Here is a 19,510-nt window from a genome sequence, read left to right as displayed (position 1 = left end):
CATCGATTTGGATAAGGTGAGGGAGGATAATATCTATCCAGTTTGATTGCACTTTTTGTCCTTTTTCTGGGTTAATAATTACACAAGATCAGCTAGCATATAAAGAATCTGTCAAAAAAAAAAAAAAAAAAAAAATATTCTCTCCACACTCGCTGTCTGTTAGTGTACCACAAGCCTCAGTTCTTAGACCTCTTCTCTATCTATACTCCGTTACTTTCAGTAACATGCAGGGTCATGGGAGAGCAGACCAGAAGATAGCTGATCTGGCTAGTAAGGTGCAGCATTACCACCATCATACCTCCCAACTTTTGAAGATGTGAAAGAGGGACACTTAAGCCACACCCCCTGTGCGGCCTTAACCACTTGCCGACCGCCTACTTCATATTGGCGGCGGCAAAGTGGCAGCCCCAGGACCACGTAACGCAGATTGGCGTCAGGTCCTGGGGCACTCTCTGGCCGGGGATCGCGCGCTGGGATGCGCGCGCATCCACCGGCAATAGGCTCCGCCCACCCGCGACGTCAACCCGCCGGCCAATCGGAAGCGCCGGCGGGTTGTTAACCCCGCGATCGCCGCTACAAAGTGTATAATACACTTTGTAATGTATACAAAGTGTATTATACAGGCTGCCTCCTGCCCTGGTGGTCCCAGTGTCCGAGGGACCACCAGGGCAGGCTGCAGCCACCCTAGTCTGCACCCAAACACACTGATCTGCCCCCCCCTGCCCCCTGATCGCCCACAGTACCCCTCAGATCCCCCCCTGCCCACCCCCCAGACCACCATTTGCACACAATCACCCCCCTAATCACCCATCAATCACTCCCTGTCACTATCTGTCAACGCTATTTTTTTTTTTAGTCCCTAAACTGCCCCCTGCTCCCTCCTGATCACCCCCCCACCCCTCAGATTCTCCCCAGACCCCCCCAGACCCTCCCCCCCCCCCTGCGTACTGTATGCATCTATCCCCCCTGATCAACTGTCAATCACCTGTCAATCACCCGTCAATCACCCCCTGTCACTGCCACCCATCAATCAGCCCCTAACCTGCCCCTTGCGGGCAATCTGATCACCCACCCACACCAATAGATCGCCCGCAGATCCGACATCAGATCACCTCCCAAATCCATCGTTTACATCTATTCTCTCCTCTAAACACCCACTAATTACCCATCAATCACCCATCAATCACCCCCTATCACCACCTGTCACTGTTACCCATCAGATTAGACCCTTGCGGGCACCCAATCGCCCGCCCACACACTCAGATTGCCCTCAACCCCCCCCCTTATCGATTCGCCAGTGCATTATTTACATCCGTTCTTCCCTGTAATAACCCACTGATCACCTGTCAATCACCCATCAATCACCCCCTGTCACTGCCACCCATCAATCACCCTCTGTCACTGCCACCCATCAATCAGCCCCTAACCTGCCCCTTGCGGGCAATCTGATCACCCACCCACACCAATAGATCGCCCGCAGATCCGACATCAGATCACCTCCCAAGTGCAGTGTTTACATCTCTTCTCTCCTCTAAACACCCACTAATTACCCATCAATCACCCCCTATCACCACCTGTCACTGTTACCCATCAGATTAGACCCTAATCTGCCCCTTGCGGGCACCCAATCACCCGCCCACACCTCAGAACGCCCTCAGACCCCAGCCCTGATCACCTCGCTAGTGCATTGCTTGCATCTATTTCCCCCCTCTAATCACACCTTGAGACACCCATAAATCACCTCCTGTCACCCCCTAGCACACCTACCCATCAGATCAGGCCCTAATTTGCCCCGTGTGGGCTCCTGATCACTCGGCCAAACCCTCAGATCCCCCTCAGACCCCCTTCCGATCACCTCCCCAGTGCATTGATTGCATCTATTTTCCCCTCTAACCGCCCCCTGAGACACCCATCAATCACCTCCTGTCACCCCCCTAGCACTCCTATCCATCAGATCAGGCCCAATACATCCTGTCATCTAAGAGGCCACCCTGCTTATGACCGTTTCCACAAAATTTGCCCTCTCATAGACCACCTTTCATCAAAATTTGCAGATGCTTATACCCCTGAACAGTCATTTTGAGAAATTTGGTTTCCAGACTACTCACAGTTTTGGGCCCGTAAAATGCCAGGGCAGTATAGGAACCCCACAAGTGACCCCATTTTAGAAAGAAGACACCCCAAGGTATTCTGTTAGGTGTATGCTGAGTTCATAGAAGATTTTATTTTTTGTCAAAAGTTAGCGGAAATTGGATTTTTATTGTTTTTTTTCACAAAGTGTCATTTTTCACTAACTTGTGACAAAAAATAAAATCTTCTATGAACTCACCATACCCCTAACGGAATACCTTGGGGTGTCGTCTTTCTAAAATGGGGTCACTTGTGGGGTTCCTATACTGCCCTGGCATTTTAGGGGCCCTAAACCGTGGGGAGTAGTCTAGAAAACAAATGCCTCAAAATGACCTGTGAATAGGACGTTGGGCCCCTTAGCGCACCTAGGCTGCAAAAAAGTGTCACACATGTAGTATCGCCATACTCAGGAGAAGTAGTATAATGTGTTTTGTGGTGTATTTTTACACATACCCATGCTGGGTGGGAGAAATCTCTCTGTAAATGGACAATTGTGTGTAAAAAAAATCAAAAATGTGTCATTTACAGAGATATTTCTCCCACCCAGCATGGTTATATGTAAAAATACACCACAAAACACATTATACTACTTCTTCTGAGTACGGCGATACCACATGTGTGACACTTTTTTGCAGCCTAACTGTGCTAAGGGGCCCAAAGTCCAATGAGTACCTTTAGGATTTCACAGGTCATTTTGAGACATTTGGGTTCAAGACGACTACTCACGGTTTAGGGCCCCTAAAATGCCAGGGCAGTATTGGAACCCCACAAATGACCCCATTCTAGAAAGAAGACACCCCAAGGTATTCCGTTAGGAGTATGGTGAGTTCATAGAAGATTTTATTTTTTGTCACAAGTTAGCGGAAATTGATATGTATTGTTTTTTTTTTCACAAAGTGTCATTTTCCGCTAACTTGTGACAAAAAAAAAATCTTCTATGAACTCACCATACCCCTAACGGAATACCTTGGGGTGTCTTCATTCTAAAATGGGGTCACTTGTGGGGTTCCTATACTGCCCTGGCATTTTAGGGGCCCTAAACCGTGAGGAGTAGTCTAGAATCCAAATGCCTCAAAATGACCTGTGAATAGGACGTTAGGCCCCTTAGCGCACCTAGGTTGCAAAAAAGTGTCACACGTGGTATCGCCGTACTCAGAAGAAGTAGTATAATGTGTTTTGAGGTGTATTTTTATACATACCCATGCTGGGTGGGAGAAATCTCTCTGTAAATGGACAATTGTGTGTAAAAAAAAATCAAATAATTGTCATTTACAGAGATATTTCTCCCACCTAGCATCTGTATGTGTAAAAATACACCCCAAAACACATTATACTACTTCTCCTGAGTACGGCGGTACTACATGTGTGGCACTTTCTTGCACCCTAAGTGCGCTAAGGGGCCCAAAGTCCAATGAGTACCTTTAGGATTTCACAGGTCATTTTGCGACATTTGGTTTCAAGACTACTCCTCACGGTTTAGGGCCCCTAAAATGCCAGGGCAGTATAGGAACCCCACAAATGACCCCATTTTAGAAAGAAGACACCCCAAGGTATTCCGTTAGGAGTATGGTGAGTTCATAGAAGATTTTATTTTTGTCACAAGTTAGCAGAAAATGACACTTTGTGAAAAAAAACAATTAAAATCAATTTCCGCTAACTTGTGACAAAAAAATAAAATCTTCTATGAACTCACCATCCTCCTAATGGAATACCTTGGGGTGTCTTCCTTCTAAAATGGGGTAATTTGTGGGATTCCTATACTGTCCTGGCATTTTAGGGGCCCTAAACCGTGAGGAGCAGTCTTGAAACGAAATTTCTCAAAATGACCTGTGAAATCCTAAAGGTACTCATTGGACTTTGAGCCCCTTAGCGCAGTTAGGGTGCAAAAAAGTGCCACACATGTGGTATCGCCGTACTCAGGAGAAGTAGTATAATGTGTTTTGGGGTGTATTTTTCCACATACCCATGCTGAGTGGGAGAAATATCTCTATAAATTGACAATTGTGTGTTAAAAAAAGAAAACAATTGTCATTTACGGAGATATTTCTCCCACCCAGCATGGGTATGTGTAAAAATACACCCCAAAACACATTATACTACTTCTCCTGAGTACGGCAATACCACATGTGTGGCACTTTTTTGCAGCCTAACTGCGCTAAGGGGCCCAAAGTCCAATGAGCATCTTTAGGCTTTACAGGGGTGCTTACAATTAGGCACCCCCCAAAATGCCAGGACAGTGAACACACCCCACAAATGACCCCATTTTGGAAAGTAGACACTTCAAGGTATTCAGAGAGGAACATAGTGAGTCCGTGGCAGATTTCATTTTTTTTTGTCGCAAGTTAGAAGAAATGGAAACTTTTTTTTTTTTTTTGTTACAAAGTGTCATTTTCCGCTAACTTGTGACAAAAAATAAAATCTTCTATGAACTCACCATGCCTCTCACTGAATACTTTGGGATGTCTTCTTTCCAAAATGGGGTCATTTGGGGGGTATTTGTACTATCCTGGAATTTTAGCCCCTCATGAAACCTGACAGGTGCGCAGAAAAGTCAGAGATGCTTGAAAATGGGAAAATTCACTTTTTGCACCATAGTTTGTAAACGCTATAACTTTTACCCAATCCAATAAATATACACTGAATGGGTTTTTTTTTTATCAAAGACATGTAGCAGAATAACTTTCGCGCTCAAATGTATAGGAAATTTTACTTTATTTGAAAACTGTCAGCACAGAAAGTTAAAAAAGTCATTTTTTTGACAAAATTCATGTCTTTTTTGATGAATATAATAAAAACTAAAACTCGCAGCAGCAATCAAATAGCACCGAAAGAAAGCTGTATTAGTGACAAGAAAAGGAGGTAGAATTCATTTAGGTGGTAGGTTGTATGACTGAGCAATAAACCGTGAAAGCTGCAGTGGTCCGAATGGAAAAAAAGGCTCTGGTCCTTAAGGGGTTTTATGAATGCAGTCCTTAAGTGGTTAAGCCACACCCCTGCTTTTGCAAGAGGGTGACAATGGGAGTGAGTGTGCGGGGGGGGGGGGGGGGGTGGGGTGCCAGTGGGTGGGAGAGGGTGACACTGGGTGGAAAGGAGGGTGCTAGTGGGTGGGGGAGAAAGGTGCCAGTGGGTAGGAGGAGGGTGTCAGTGGGCAGAGAGGAGGGTGACACTGACAGGCATATCTGGGTAATACGGCAATCAGATAATTCATCAAGTAGTCACATGCTGTCCCATAAAAATAAAGCTGTAACAATCAACCAGATAAATTAAGTAGCCAGGTGCCTCACAATAAACAAATGACATAGACAGATGCCTCAAGATAAAACAATTTAGTAGCCAAGTCCACCCTGGATACATAAATTAAACAGCCATATTCACCAAATAAAAGAATTAGATAGCTATGTGCCCATAGATATCAGGATTAGGTAGAAAAATGTGCCCTTAGATATTAGGTAGCCATATCAGACCTCCAATTGCTGGCTGAGTGCAGGTTAGGGCAGTGTGCAGGGACAGGGTGCTGGTTAAGGCAGTGTGCAGGCTGGTGGCTGGGTGCAGGGAAAGGGTGCTGGTTAGGGCAGTGTGCAGGGACAGGGTGCTGGTTAGGGCAGTTCAGGCTGGGGCAGGGACAGGGTGCTGGTGGTTCGGCAGTTCAGGCTAGGGGCAGGGTGCAGGGTAGGACAGTTCAGGCTGGGGCAGGGTGCAGGGACAGGGTGCTGGTGGTTAGGGCAGTTGTGGCTGGGGCAGGGACAGGGCAGTTCAGGGCGGGGCAGGGTGCTGGTTAGGGTAGTTGTGGCTGGGATAATATATGGGAGAGCGGTATTGTGTCACTTTGCTGCATATTAAACTATAGTGCCAGACTATTTAGTCCTCTTGGTTTTTTTAGTTGTGGCTGGGGCAGGGTGCCTGGGGAAGGGTGCAGGTGCAGGATAGGATGCAGGGACAGGGTGCCTGGGGGAGGGTGTAGGGTGCCTGGGGGAGGGTGCAGGGATTGGGTGCCTGGGGCAGGGTGCCTGGAACAGGCTGCAGGGACTGGGTGCCTGGAGCAGTGACTGGGTGCCTGGAGCAGTGACTGGGTGCCTGGAGCAGTGACTGGGTGCCTGGAGCAGGGTGCAGGGACTGGGTGCCTGGAGCAGTGACTGGGTGCCTGGAGCAGGGTGAAGGGACTGGGTGCCTGGAGCAGTGACTGGGTGCCTGGAGCAGGGTGCAGGGACTGGGTGCCTGGAGCAGTGACTGGGTGCCTGGAGCAGGGACTGGGTGCCTGGAGCAGTGACTGGGTGCCTGGAGCAGGGACTGGGTGCCTGGAGCAGTGACTGGGTGCCTGGAGCAGGGACTGGGTGCCTGGAGCAGGGACTGGGTGCCTGGAGCAGGGACTGGGTGCCTGGAGCAGGGACTGGGTGCCTGGAGCAGGGACTGGGTGCCTGGAGCAGGGACTGGGTGCCTGGAGCAGGGACTGGGTGCCTGGAGCAGGGACTGGGTGCATGGAGCAGGGACTGGGTGCCTGGAGCAGGGACTGGGTGCCTGGAGCAGGGACTGGGTGCCTGGAGCAGGGACTGGGTGCCTGGAGCAGGGACTGGGTGCCTGGAGCAGGGCGCAGGGACTGGGTGCCTGGAGCAGGGCGCAGGGACTGGGTGCCTGGAGCAGGGCGCAGGGACTGGGTGCCTGGAGCAGGGCGCAGGGACTGGGCGCCTGGAGCAGGGCGCAGGGACTGGGCGCCTGGAGGAAGCAGGGCGCAGGGACTGGGCGCCTGGAGCAGGGACTGGGCGCCTGGAGCTGGGCGCAGGGACTGGGCGCCTGGAGCAGGGACTGGGCGCCTGAAGCAGGGACTGGGCGCCTGGAGCAGGGACTGGGCGCCTGAAGCAGGGACTGGGCGCCTGAAGCAGGGACTGGGCGCCTGAAGCAGGGACTGGGCGCCTGAAGCAGGGACTGGGCGCCTGGAGCAGGGACTGGGCGCCTGGAGCAGGGTGCAGGGACTGGGCGCCTGGAGCAGGGACTGGGCGCCTGGAGCAGGGTGCAGGGACTGGGCGCCTGGAGCAGGGTGCAGGGACTGGGCGCCTGGAGCAGGGACTGGGCGCCTGGAGCAGGGTGCAGGGACTGGGCGCCTGGAGCAGGGTGCAGGGACTGGGCGCCTGGAGCAGGGTGCAGGGACTGGGCGCCTGGAGCAGGGTGCAGGGACTGGGCGCCTGGAGCAGGGTGCAGGGACTGGGCGCCTGGAGCAGGGTGCAGGGACTGGGCGCCTGGAGCAGGGTGCAGGGACTGGGCGCCTGGAGCAGGGTGCAGGGACTGGGCGCCTGGAGCAGGGTGCAGGGACTGGGCGCCTGGAGCAGGGACTGGGCGCCTGGAGCAGGGACTGGGCGCCTGGAGCAGGGACTGGGCGCCTGGAGCAGGGACTGGGCGCCTGGAGCAGGGTGCAGGGACTGGGCGCCTGGAGCAGGGTGCAGGGACTGGGCGCCTGGAGCAGGGTGCAGGGACTGGGCGCCTGGAGCAGGGTGCAGGGACTGGGCGCCTGGAGCAGGGTGCAGGGACTGGGCGCCTGGAGCAGGGTGCAGGGACTGGGCGCCTGGAGCAGGGTGCAGGGACTGGGCGCCTGGAGCAGTGACTGGGCGCCTGTAGCAGTGACTGGGTGCCTGGAGCAGTGACTGGGTGCCTGGAGCAGGGTGCAGGGACTGGGTGCCTGGAGCAGTGACTGGGTGCCTGGAGCAGGGTGCAGGGACTGGGTGCCTGGAGCAGTGACTGGGTGCCTGGAGCAGGGTGCAGGGACTGGGTGCCTGGAGCAGTGACTGGGTGCCTGGAGCAGGGTGCAGGGACTGGGTGCCTGGAGCAGTGACTGGGTGCCTGGAGCAGGGTGCAGGGACTGGGTGCCTGGAGCAGTGACTGGGTGCCTGGAGCAGGGTGCAGGGACTGGGTGCCTGGAGCAGTGACTGGGTGCCTGGAGCAGGGTGCAGGGACTGGGTGCCTGGAGCAGTGACTGGGTGCCTGGAGCAGGGTGCAGGGACTGGGTGCCTGGAGCAGGGACTGGGTGCCTGGAGCAGGGCGCAGGGACTGGGTGCCTGGAGCAGGGCGCAGGGACTGGGTGCCTGGAGCAGGGCGCAGGGACTGGGCGCCTGGAGCAGGGCGCAGGGACTGGGCGCCTGGAGCAGGGACTGGGCGCCTGGAGCAGGGACTGGGCGCCTGGAGCAGGGTGCAGGGACTGGGCGCCTGGAGCAGGGTGCAGGGACTGGGCGCCTGGAGCAGGGTGCAGGGACTGGGCGCCTGGAGCAGGGTGCAGGGACTGGGCGCCTGGAGCAGGGTGCAGGGACTGGGCGCCTGGAGCAGGGTGCAGGGACTGGGCGCCTGGAGCAGGGTGCAGGGACTGGGCGCCTGGAGCAGGGTGCAGGGACTGGGCGCCTGGAGCAGGGTGCAGGGACTGGGCGCCTGGAGCAGGGTGCAGGGACTGGGCGCCTGGAGCAGGGTGCAGGGACTGGGCGCCTGGAGCAGGGTGCAGGGACTGGGCGCCTGGAGCAGGGACTGGGCGCCTGGAGCAGGGTGCAGGGACTGGGCGCCTGGAGCAGGGTGCAGGGACTGGGCGCCTGGAGCAGGGTGCAGGGACTGGGCGCCTGGAGCAGGGTGCAGGGACTGGGCGCCTGGAGCAGGGTGCAGGGACTGGGCGCCTGGAGCAGGGTCTGGGCGCCTGGAGCAGGGACTGGGCGCCTGGAGCAGGGTGCAGGGACTGGGCGCCTGGAGCAGGGTGCAGGGACTGGGCGCCTGGAGCAGGGTGCAGGGACTGGGCGCCTGGAGCAGGGTGCCTGGAACAGGTTGCAGGGACTGGGTGCCTGGAGCAGTGACTGGGTGCCTGGAGCAGTGACTGGGTGCCTGGAGCAGTGACTGGGTGCCTGGAGCAGTGACTGGGTGCCTGGAGCAGTGACTGGGTGCCTGGAGCAGGGTGCAGGGACTGGGTGCCTGGAGCAGTGACTGGGTGCCTGGAGCAGTGACTGGGTGCCTGGAGCAGGGTGCAGGGACTGGGTGCCTGGAGCAGGGACTGGGTGCCTGGAGCAGGGTGCAGGGACTGGGTGCCTGGAGCAGGGACTGGGTGCCTGGAGCAGGGCGCAGGGACTGGGCGCCTGGAGGAAGCAGGGCGCAGGGACTGGGCGCCTGGAGCAGGGACTGGGCGCCTGGAGCTGGGCGCAGGGACTGGGCGCCTGGAGCAGGGCGCAGGGACTGGGCGCCTGGAGCAGGGCGCAGGGACTGGGCGCCTGGAGCAGGGCGCAGGGACTGGGCGCCTGGAGCAGGGCGCAGGGACTGGGCGCCTGGAGCAGGGCGCAGGGACTGGGCGCCTGGAGCAGGGCGCAGGGACTGGGCGCCTGGAGCAGGGCGCAGGGACTGGGCGCCTGGAGCAGGGCGCAGGGACTGGGCGCCTGGAGCAGGGCGCAGGGACTGGGCGCCTGGAGCAGGGCGCAGGGACTGGGCGCCTGGAGCAGGGCGCAGGGACTGGGCGCCTGGAGCAGGGCGCAGGGACTGGGCGCCTGGAGCAGGGCGCAGGGACTGGGCGCCTGGAGCAGGGCGCAGGGACTGGGCGCCTGGAGCAGGGTGCAGGGACTGGGCGCCTGGAGCAGGGACTGGGCGCCTGGAGCAGGGTCTGGGCGCCTGGAGCAGGGTGCAGGGTCTGGGCGCCTGGAGCAGGGACTGGGCGCCTGGAGCAGGGTGCAGGGACTGGGCGCCTGGAGCAGGGTGCAGGGACTGGGCGCCTGGAGCAGGGTGCAGGGACTGGGCGCCTGGAGCAGGGACTGGGTGCCTGGGACAGGGGCCAGGAGCAGGGTGCCTGGGGCAGGTGCAGGGTGCCTGGGGCAGGCACCGGGTGCCTGGGACAGGGGCCAGGAGCAGGGTGCCTGGGCCAGGAGCAGGGTGCCTGGGCCAGGAGCAGGGTGCCTGGGCCAGGAGCAGGGTGCCTGGGCCAGGAGCAGGGTGCCTGGGCCAGGAGCAGGGTGCCTGGGCCAGGAGCAGGGTGCCTGGGCCAGGAGCAGGGTGCCTGGGCCAGGAGCAGGGTGCCTGGGCCAGGAGCAGGGTGCCTGGGCCAGGAGCAGGGTGCCTGGGCCAGGGGCCAGGAGCAGGGAGCCTGGGACAGGGGCCAGGAGCAGGGTGCCTGGGACAGGGGCCAGGAGCAGGGAGCCTGGGACAGGGGCCAGGAGCAGGGTGCCTGGGACAGGGGCCAGGAGCAGGGTGCCTGAGACAGGGGCCAGGAGCAGGGTGCCTGGGACAGGGGCCAGGAGCAGGGGGACCTCGATCAGCTGATCGCTCCACAGCAGCGTGTGCCCGCCATTGCTCCGAGCCCGGCGTGCTCCATCCCCTTGCCGGTGAATCATCACAAGAAGATCCCCTGCTGCGACTGAGCAGGAGTGATAGGACCCGTAGGATCAGCTAGGTCCATGTGAGGTGGCACTGTGGATTCGAAAGGAGTATTCCGGCTGATGTTGGTGAGATCCCCCTATGCTATTGCTCAGTATCGTACGCAAGTCGGGTATACAAATAGGATGTGACTGCCACCATTATAGAATCAAAGTGGATCAAGCCCTACCCTTATTGCGGAGTTTTTCAATGGGGGCCCCCCAACAATTTTTTACCTTTCTGGGCACGGTGCATTTAGAGGTGAATGCGCGGGCGTATGATGGTTGCATGTGATTGGTTATGTCATACACGCTATATGTCTGGGAGCGCATGCAATTGCGGACAAGCTGATCTATGAAGTTATCTGCTGAGCTCTTGTTTTTAACTGTTTGTGTTGTAGATAACAATTGAGTTGCCTACATAGTTCTTGGAGAATTATATCAGTGCTGTAATTAATAAAGTTTGTATTCCTTGCTGACACTATGAGCCCAAAGCTTTTTCTGTTATACTATGTGCCTAATTAAGGGCTGTGTCACGCTCCGTATTGGTGGAGCATAAGGTGCAATCATTGCCTGATATTTTTATGCACATGTTTAAGCTGCCTGTTTTTTGACTTTGACTGGGCCAGGAGCAGGGTGCCTGGAACAGGGGCCATGAGCAGGGTGCCTGGGACAGGGGCCAGGAGCAGGGTGCCTGGGACAGGGGCCAGGAGCAGGGTGCCTGGGACAGGGGCCAGGAGCAGGGTGCCTGGGACAGGGGCCAGGAGCAGGGTGCCTGGGGAAGGGTGCAGGCTGCCTGGGGAAGGGTGCCTGGGGCAGGGTGCCTGGGGAAGGGTGCCTGGAGAAGGGTGCAGGGTGCCTGGGGAAAGGTGCAGGGTGCGGTGCAGGGTGCCTGGGGAAAGGTGCAGGGGCCAGGGTGCCTGGGGCCATGGGCAGTGTACACTGACACTTGGTGGGGAGGAGGGTGCTAGTGGGAAGGGGGGATGTCAGTGGAGGGGGAGAATGCCCGTGGGTGGGGAGGAGGGTGCCACTTTTAGGTGGGGGATTGCCTGGGCAGAGAATGGAGGCGGAAAAAAAGGATCGAGGCTCCAGCCGCGGTAATGAGGGATGCGGGAGCCGGCTTCATTACTTCCTCCCTCCCTCCCTCTCTCTGAATGCCCCCCTGATGTGTCTGTGTTCCCCCCCCCCTGTAGGCAGAGTGAGTGCAGCGGAGCAGCCAGTCGAATCCTCTTACCGCTGATCCACTCGTACTGGCATCTGACTTCCATCTGCTTCCTGTGACGTCATAGTAAACAGGAAGCAGATGGAAGTCCGGTGCCAGTACGAGTGGATCAGCGGTAAGAAGACTTGACTGGCTGCTCCGCTGCGCTCACTCTGCCTACAAGGGAGGGGGGGGGGGGGGGGGGGGGTACAGACACATCAGAAAGGGCATTCAGAGAGAGGGAGGGAGGAAGTAATAAAGCCGGCTCCCGCATCCCCCATTACCGCAGGCTGGAGCCTCGATCATTTTTTCCACCTCCATTCTCTGCCCAGCCGTCGGGATAGCGGGAGGGCCTCCCAAATCGGGAGAATGCCGACAAAAACGGGACGGTTGGGGGGTATGCCACCATGATCACTTTCATAAGTGCCTCTCAGGACCTTATACCTGCACCTTCCTGCCCTTTCTTAGTTGTCTCTGCTGCCACTTCTTACCACTGTCAGCAGGACTACTTACCCTTATTAAATAATGCAATGATGCAGAAATTGTAAATGCCAAATAGAAATACATTATCTTCATCACTCTCGCTCTGAATGTGCCTTTTTTCGCACCAATCTGAGAAAAAGAGAATCTGTAAGTTAAAAGAAGTGCGAGTCTTAAGGATAAATGGTAAGATCTTAATTTACAGAATATTCTCTTCTTAAGTTATGAGAAAATCAACTACTACTAATAACTGCTATTCAAAAAAGCAGAAATTGGGACAATTGCAGAATCTGAGCCAATACAACATAACAAGAGAACCGGCTGGGTAAAGAAGCTCCTATGCTATTCCTAAAGTGACCCAGAGACCAGTGCTGTAACAGCCCCATAAGCACGGATCCGTTCCTCGCCGTGCTCCCGCGCGCTTCCGTTAAGCCGAGATCAGCTCCGGTATTCCACTCAGTTGTGCTCAGTCTGAGGCAGTGACCTCAGCCATAGTCTTCGGCGTTTGCGCAGAAAGTCCGCGCATGCGCAGAAGTCCCCCTGCTGAAGTCACTGAGCCGAATACCGGAGCTCATTGCCGGTTAACGGAGGCACTCAGGAGGACGGTGAGGGACGCATCTATGTTTATGGGGCTGGAAGAAGCCCCGGGTAAGTAAGAAATCTGTTACAGTGCTCGTCTCTGGTACACTTTAAGGTGTTTCTGTTGACTAGTAACCTCCTTCATTTAAAGAGGAACTCCAGTGAGAATAATGTAATAAAAAAAGTGCTTCATTTTTACAATAATTATGTATAAATAATTAGTCAGTGTTTGCCCATTGTAAAATCTTTCCTCTCTCTGATTTATATTCTGACATTTATCACATGGTGACATTTTTACTGCTGGCAGGTTATGTCACTGGAAGGAAATGCTGCTTGCTTTTTTGGCAGTTGGAAACCGTTGTAAACCGCCATTTCCCACAATGCAATGAGGTTCACAGAAAGGAAACTGTCAGGACCATAGTCCTGACATCACACTGTGGGAGGGGTTTCACCCCAATATTAGCCATATTAGACCCACTTGTTGATCCGTTTGAGATAAGGAAAAGATTTCTCATGGGAAAGGAGGAATCAGCTACTGATTGGGATGACGTTCAATTCTTGGTTACGGTTTCTCTTTTAAGGAGGTCCACAGAGTCGGCCATCAGGACCGAGAGCCGCCTGTGCATACACAGGTATTAAAGGACACCTGAAGTGAGAGGAATATGGATAGACATACTTTTTACTTTTAAACAATGCAAACCACCCGTCTGTCCTGTTGATCCAGGAAATAGAAATCTGACAGAACCAACAGGTTTTGGGGTAGTCCATCTCTTCATGGGTGATTCTCAGCATGTATTTTATTCTTCATAAAGCCAATTCCTAAAAAAGATTTCTATAAAGATGCTGGCCAGCCTCCCTGCTCTCCGTATACTTTTTTGGCAGTTGGACGGAGCAACTGCTATTCACTAAGTGCTTTTGAAAATAAAGAAAACCCTGAGAACCTCCCGTGAGGAGATGGGCTACTCCAAAGCCTGTCGGTTCTGTCAGATTTCTACTACCTACTGTGACGGCAACATAGGAAAAAAGTAATGTATGGCTCATTTTACTCTGGAAGAAATGTATTTCTTATTTGTTTACATGTATTTTACGATTTTCATGACAGTGCGTCTTTAAAGGGACACTTAAGTCAAACAAAAAAAAATGAGTTTTACTCACCTAGGGCTTCCAATAGCCCCCTGCAGCTGTCCGGTGCCCTCGCCGTCTCCCTCCGATCCTCCTGGCCCCACCAGCAGCCACTTCCTGTTTCGGTGACAGGAGCTGACAGGCTGGGGACGCGAGTGATTCTTCGCGTTCCCAGACACATTAGCACCCTCTATGCTGCTATATGATATATGCTATAGCAGCATAGATGGCGCTATTGTGGCCAGGAACACGAAGAATCACTCGCGTCCCCAGCCTGTCAGCTCCTGTCACCGAAACAGGAAGTGGCTGCCGGCGGGGCCAGGAGGATCGGAGGGAGACGGCGAGGGCACCGGACAGCTGCAGGGGGCTATTGGAAGCCCCAGGTGAATAAAACTCATTTTTTTTTGTTTGACTTAAGTGTCCCTTTAATGCATTTTTTTATTTTTCAGCGGCAAGGACTCTTTTTTTTTTGAATGCGGAGGAAATGCAAACTGAGAATTGCAACGAGCTTTTGAAAATGGGGGAAGCCCTAAAAGTGAGTCATCGCATTGGACAATAATGTACATTGGGCAATAAGGTGCACATTTTTAACAAGTGCAAATCTCTGCACAAGAGGCCACCGTAGCTACAAATAGCGCTGTCTGGAGTTCTTCCTTAGCAATAGTGCCCATTGATTAATAGTATAGGATATGCTCATGCCCCAATACTGGCTTTAATGTTAAGGTGCCAATTAACGGTACAATTTTTTCACCAAATGCAACCTTTCAATGCAATTTTTTACGATTAAATTGTATAGAAAATTTGCAGTTTATGAAGGCAATCAATAGTAAACGATTTTTTGGTCAATTGCTTTATAGGATAAAATCAATCAATGGAAAATATGATTGCATTTGAAGAAAGAATCATTCAGTAAATGTGAACTTTCTATAATTGCCCTCAGATTACTTACGTTCATTCAAATCGCATCGAAAGATCGCATTTAGTGAAAAATTGTACCATTAATGGGCACCTTAACTGAAATTTGTAATTACTGTACAAATGTGTAATGGATTCCCAGGAAAATCTAACAGTTTGGTTGTGCTCATAAGATTCCTGTAATCCCTCTTGGTACCTGGAGACTTTTGGCAATCATAGAACCCACGACAAGGCTTAGTAGAGGCGATGTCAGCAGAGCAGAGTTCTCAAACTGCAGTAAATATCCCAGACATAGAGAGAACAGGTACATTTTATGTACTTCATGCACCTAGAACAGAGAAAAAAAAAAATCGGATCACAATGAATCTTAAAGGGAACACAAGGCATCATGCTTTAAACATGCCATGTGCATGGCCTCAATTCACTAAGATCATGCTGGAGATAATAAGGCAAGAGAAAACTTACCTCCACACAGTGAGAGAGTAATCTTATCTCTTCATTCCTTAAGTTACCTCCTCTGTAGTTATTTTCACACGCAGTTAATTAACAGCCTGTCTTTAACTCTGGAGTTATTTTATGGATTGGAGAGTTAACTTAAAGACAGAAGAGTTAACTTTAGGCTTGCCTGAGGTAAAATGTTTCTTGAATACTACATGCCTTATCACCATGGTAACAACATGGTAGAAGAGTTATTAAAGACAGGAGATAAGCTTAGTGAATTGAGGCCCATGTCTGTTGTGATGATACGGTGGATATGTTGTTACAGAGACACTGAAGCAAAAAAAAAAATTATGATAATGATTTGTATGTGTAGTACAGCTAAGAAATAAAACATTAGGAGCAGATACACAAGTCTAACGTTTCCAGTACGGGATGAGTTAAGAAACTCCAGTTATCTATGCAAAAAAGAGCCATTGAGCTCCACGACTTTGAAAGCGGCAGAGAGCTCTGTCTTCTGAAGCTTGTTATCTCAACTGTCAGTCACTGTATTGATTTTTCTTCAGCAGAGGACAGGTCAATAGTTCACTGGCCTGCTCTGTAAAATCATTTACAATGCTGAGTAGTGTGTAAACTGCAAATATTAGAGACTGATGCAATGTTATAAAAAAAACTATATAAATGAAAATAAAAAAATGAGAATATTTTCTTTGCTACTAATGTTCTAATAATTATCCGTACTACACAGCCAATTCATTATATCATAATTTTTTTTTCGCTTCAGTGTCTTTAATATCCCACATCTGCAACCAGTAAGCAGCTAGCAGAGTCAGAGTAGAATCACAGGTGATCTGCATACTCCTTCTGGATCAGTGATTCAGAGAAAGCAGAGGAACAGGACAACAGCATCTTTAAAAGTTAAACTACAATGTTCCTGAGGAAAAGATAGTCTCTTCATTTCAGCTCTATGTGCTGCAGTGAATCTGCATTCATTAGCAATATAACAAGTCTTCTACCAGGCTGAATGAATCCTGCAAGCTCCAAGCTGCCAGAAAAATGGGAGTGGCTTCACCAGTAGAGAGCCAATCACATGACTCCGCACACTTTTCTAGCGTTGCTGTTAAACTCTTTGTGGGCAGCACTGCAGTGCTCAGCAGTTCCTCAGTGCTTAGCGTGTAATAAAGCGTTTAACTTTTCCCACTACCTTCACAGTGCGTTGATGAAAGCCCCATGTGCCTCATCATCCTGCCCTGTCTGCAAGAAGAAAATATTTCTTATTACTCTTTATTTACCTATTTTATTAAACTAGGGACCGTGCAGTAACGGTAAATACTTTCTTATAAGCTGAGCAGAGAGGAACTGGTCAGGAATTGAGGATGTAACTCTATTCTAATGTAGCTGTGGTACTGGCCACAAAGAGTTCATCTCAGCAGCAGAGGGAGGAGGTGGGCAGCGCCAGGTGATCATTCCTGTATTCACAGCAAAAGGCTGATGCTTCCTCCCATTTCCTTTCTCGCATGACCTCATTTGAGTTATGGTGGGATAGGCAAGGAGCTTGGACAGCTCACACAATGCTAATTAGTTGAAGGAACCAGCACATAAATCTGGGACAGGAAGACCGCTCTGTAAACTTGTACAGCCAGGACTCAATTCATTTCATCTTGTTATTGCTGCATATATATATCATCTAAATGTACATTGTTTACATGGAGTGCTGAATGCCTGTGTAATAAATATTCTATCGTGCAATACCACAGAAGATGACACCATAGTAATCAGAAACAACAATAATGCATAGAAAACTGATAAAAGGAACCACAGCCCACCTTCTCCTTCTTGACCAGGGAGAGGCCGTCCAGCAGACACAGAGATAAGGCCTGTATGAAGAGCAGGTAGTGACTGTATTCCCACATCATAATAAACGTGTATGTGGAAGCACTCATCAGCAGGTAACAGAACCTCTGTGGAGGAAACACAGAACAATATTGCATCATGCAGTGGCCCAGTCCAGAGCCACAGTGGCGGTTACAGTGCAATACAATTCAAAGATTTAGTTTCTTATTCAATTCACTTTTTCTCCTAGGTGATATTTTTAAAGGGACTCCGAACAGTGCAGAAACTATGGAAAGATGCATAGCATTTTAAAGCTCTCTTTCTCCTCTTTCCAATGATATATAAATCACAGCCCTACGCCTTTTAGTTTTCGCTATTTTCGCGATTGAAATTGCCGCGGCCACGATTTCAATCGCGAAAATAAAGAAAACTAAAAGGCGTAGAGCGACGATTTAGGTGTCGCCAGAAAGAGGAGAAAGAGAGCTTTAAAATGATATCCATCTTTCCAGAGTTACATTGCATTACACAGGCCGACACTTTCCCCAGTGTCAGCAGCTCCATTCAGCAGAAAAAGTCGGCCTGTGTAATACAATGTAACTATGCAAAAATAGCGAAAACTAAAAGGCGTAGGGCAGCGGTTTATATATCATCGGAAAGAGGAGAAAGAGAGCTTTAAAATGATATGCATCTTTCCATAGTTTCTGCACTGCGCGGAGTCCCTTTAAACCTCATCAGTAAAATCCATTTTATGTCACCAGCAAGCAAAACACTCTGAATAATCTTGGCAGTATTTGTTCACCAACTTTTTGGTACCTTTTCAATTGCAGAATGCTAAAAAAAAAAGTTGTTTTTTTTAAACAGAAGATGAAAAACTTTTCTCCTAGCAGAAAACTTCTGAGAAAAAGTAAATTGAATAAGGCCCCTAGTGTTCATAAACCGTCTATAAAATTGGTTATTCTTAGCTTTTTTCTCTTAAAGAAAAAAAAGATCACCCCCCAGAAAACATCACAGTAAAAGTATTTAGTTAAGTGTCTCTTACCTCCACAGAGAGGTTGCTGCTGTTCTTTAGGAAGCCTGTGAGAGCTGCGACCTGACATGCGAAGTATGGGAGGGCCCAGTTTTCTCTCAGTGGAATGGAGTCGTCCATTCGGGTGGTATCTGCCCTGAAATAAAGTGCATTACTTCCTCTGTAGTCTTTCTGGGTCAATTACAATCCCATGGCAGAAAAGAACATTCATAAGAGCTGAAGACTAAGGCCCGGTTCACACTTGTGTCAAGTGGCAAACGGATCCGTGAAAACTGATCTGATTACCGGTCAATTAGATCCGTTTTCACTCCATTTGCCTTCAGCTTCCGTTTCCCCACATTGCCCCCAGACCCCCCATCAGCAAAGTGGATTTTTCTGTCTAGATCGGTCCGTTTCTTCACTAGCATGAAGAAACGTTTTCTCATTCAGAATTATTTATGTTGCCAAGCATGACAGGGTCATGCCCGGAATTGGGTTTGGCACAATACAAAGCTCAGGAAGAAGACACATGCAGATAGATGGCATAAAAAGCATGCAGTAACAGTAGAGAACAACAGGAGCAGCACTTGCAAGAACTAACTTGTAAGAACATTAAAAGAAAAAAAAAAAAATATTAGGAACATAAGTCAATAAGAAACGCTAGACACACAGTCCAATTGTGACAGTAAGACGGCCGATCGCTTAAGAGTTGTCGGCCGGTTGACTTGTTGGTGATAACATGGCCAAGGGTCACTGCTCGTTGGGGCGGGGGCGCTGATGGGAGTATGTGGAGAGAATTTGAGAGGCTGATGGCCGAGGGGGGGAAGAGTTTCTGTGTGTAGCGGCCTTAATGGAGATTGCTCGTAAGCGCCAGCCCAATGGAAGCAGGCTGAAGTAAGGGTGGCCTGGGTGAGTGGGATCGGTGGCGATCCTCAGCGCACTTTACCGCAGTCTTGTGTTGTATAGGTGGGCAAGTGAGGGGAGCGGTGTTCCAATGATCCTGTCCGCCGACCTGATGACCCTCTGTAGTTTGTGCCTGTCGCTGGCAATGGTATTAGCATACCAAACCAAGATGGAAGAACAGAGGATCGATTTAATGTTAGAGTAGAAGCTTGTCAGAATCTCTTGGGCCATGCCGAACTTTCTCAGTTGTAGAAGAAAAGACTTTTTCTGGGATTTCCTCTGGGTGGCAGTGACCCCAATGTGTGTTTAAAGGAGTTATCAGCCAAAATGTACAAAATGAGTTTTAAAAACCTGGGGCTTTCTCCAGCCCCTTGCAGTCGACTGTCCCATGCTGACCGCTCCGATCTGCACCGCCGACCCGGTCTCCGAGCACCGTGCGGAGGCCGACCCAGAGGTAGTTCTCCGCACAGTGCTCGGAGACCGGGAAGGCGGCGCAGAGCGGAGCGGCCGGCATGGGACTGTTGATTGCAAGGGGCTGGAAAAAGCCCC

General features: G+C 51.7%; 1 protein-coding gene across 2 annotated transcripts in view; it reads right to left on the bottom strand.

The window, feature by feature from the left end:
• DPY19L4 (dpy-19 like 4) overlaps positions 1-19,510 on the bottom strand; it is an 86,375-nt gene that overhangs the window by 28,176 nt on the left and 38,689 nt on the right. For both annotated transcript variants that reach the window (XM_068237671.1, XM_068237672.1), the window contains exons 8-11: positions 18,092-18,215; positions 17,046-17,180; positions 14,978-15,109; positions 12,199-12,297 (exon numbers count right to left, since the gene is read on the bottom strand). In XM_068237671.1, coding sequence (XP_068093772.1) covers positions 12,199-12,297; positions 14,978-15,109; positions 17,046-17,180; positions 18,092-18,215 — 490 coding nt within the window. The remainder of the gene's footprint in view (positions 1-12,198; positions 12,298-14,977; positions 15,110-17,045; positions 17,181-18,091; positions 18,216-19,510) is intronic.

This window comes from Hyperolius riggenbachi, chromosome 5 (genome assembly GCF_040937935.1).
Source record: "Hyperolius riggenbachi isolate aHypRig1 chromosome 5, aHypRig1.pri, whole genome shotgun sequence".
In the NCBI taxonomy this organism is placed as follows: domain Eukaryota; kingdom Metazoa; phylum Chordata; class Amphibia; order Anura; family Hyperoliidae; genus Hyperolius; species Hyperolius riggenbachi.
The sequence above is the reverse complement of the archived record's forward strand: the minus strand, read 5'-3'. Positions and strand labels throughout refer to the sequence as shown.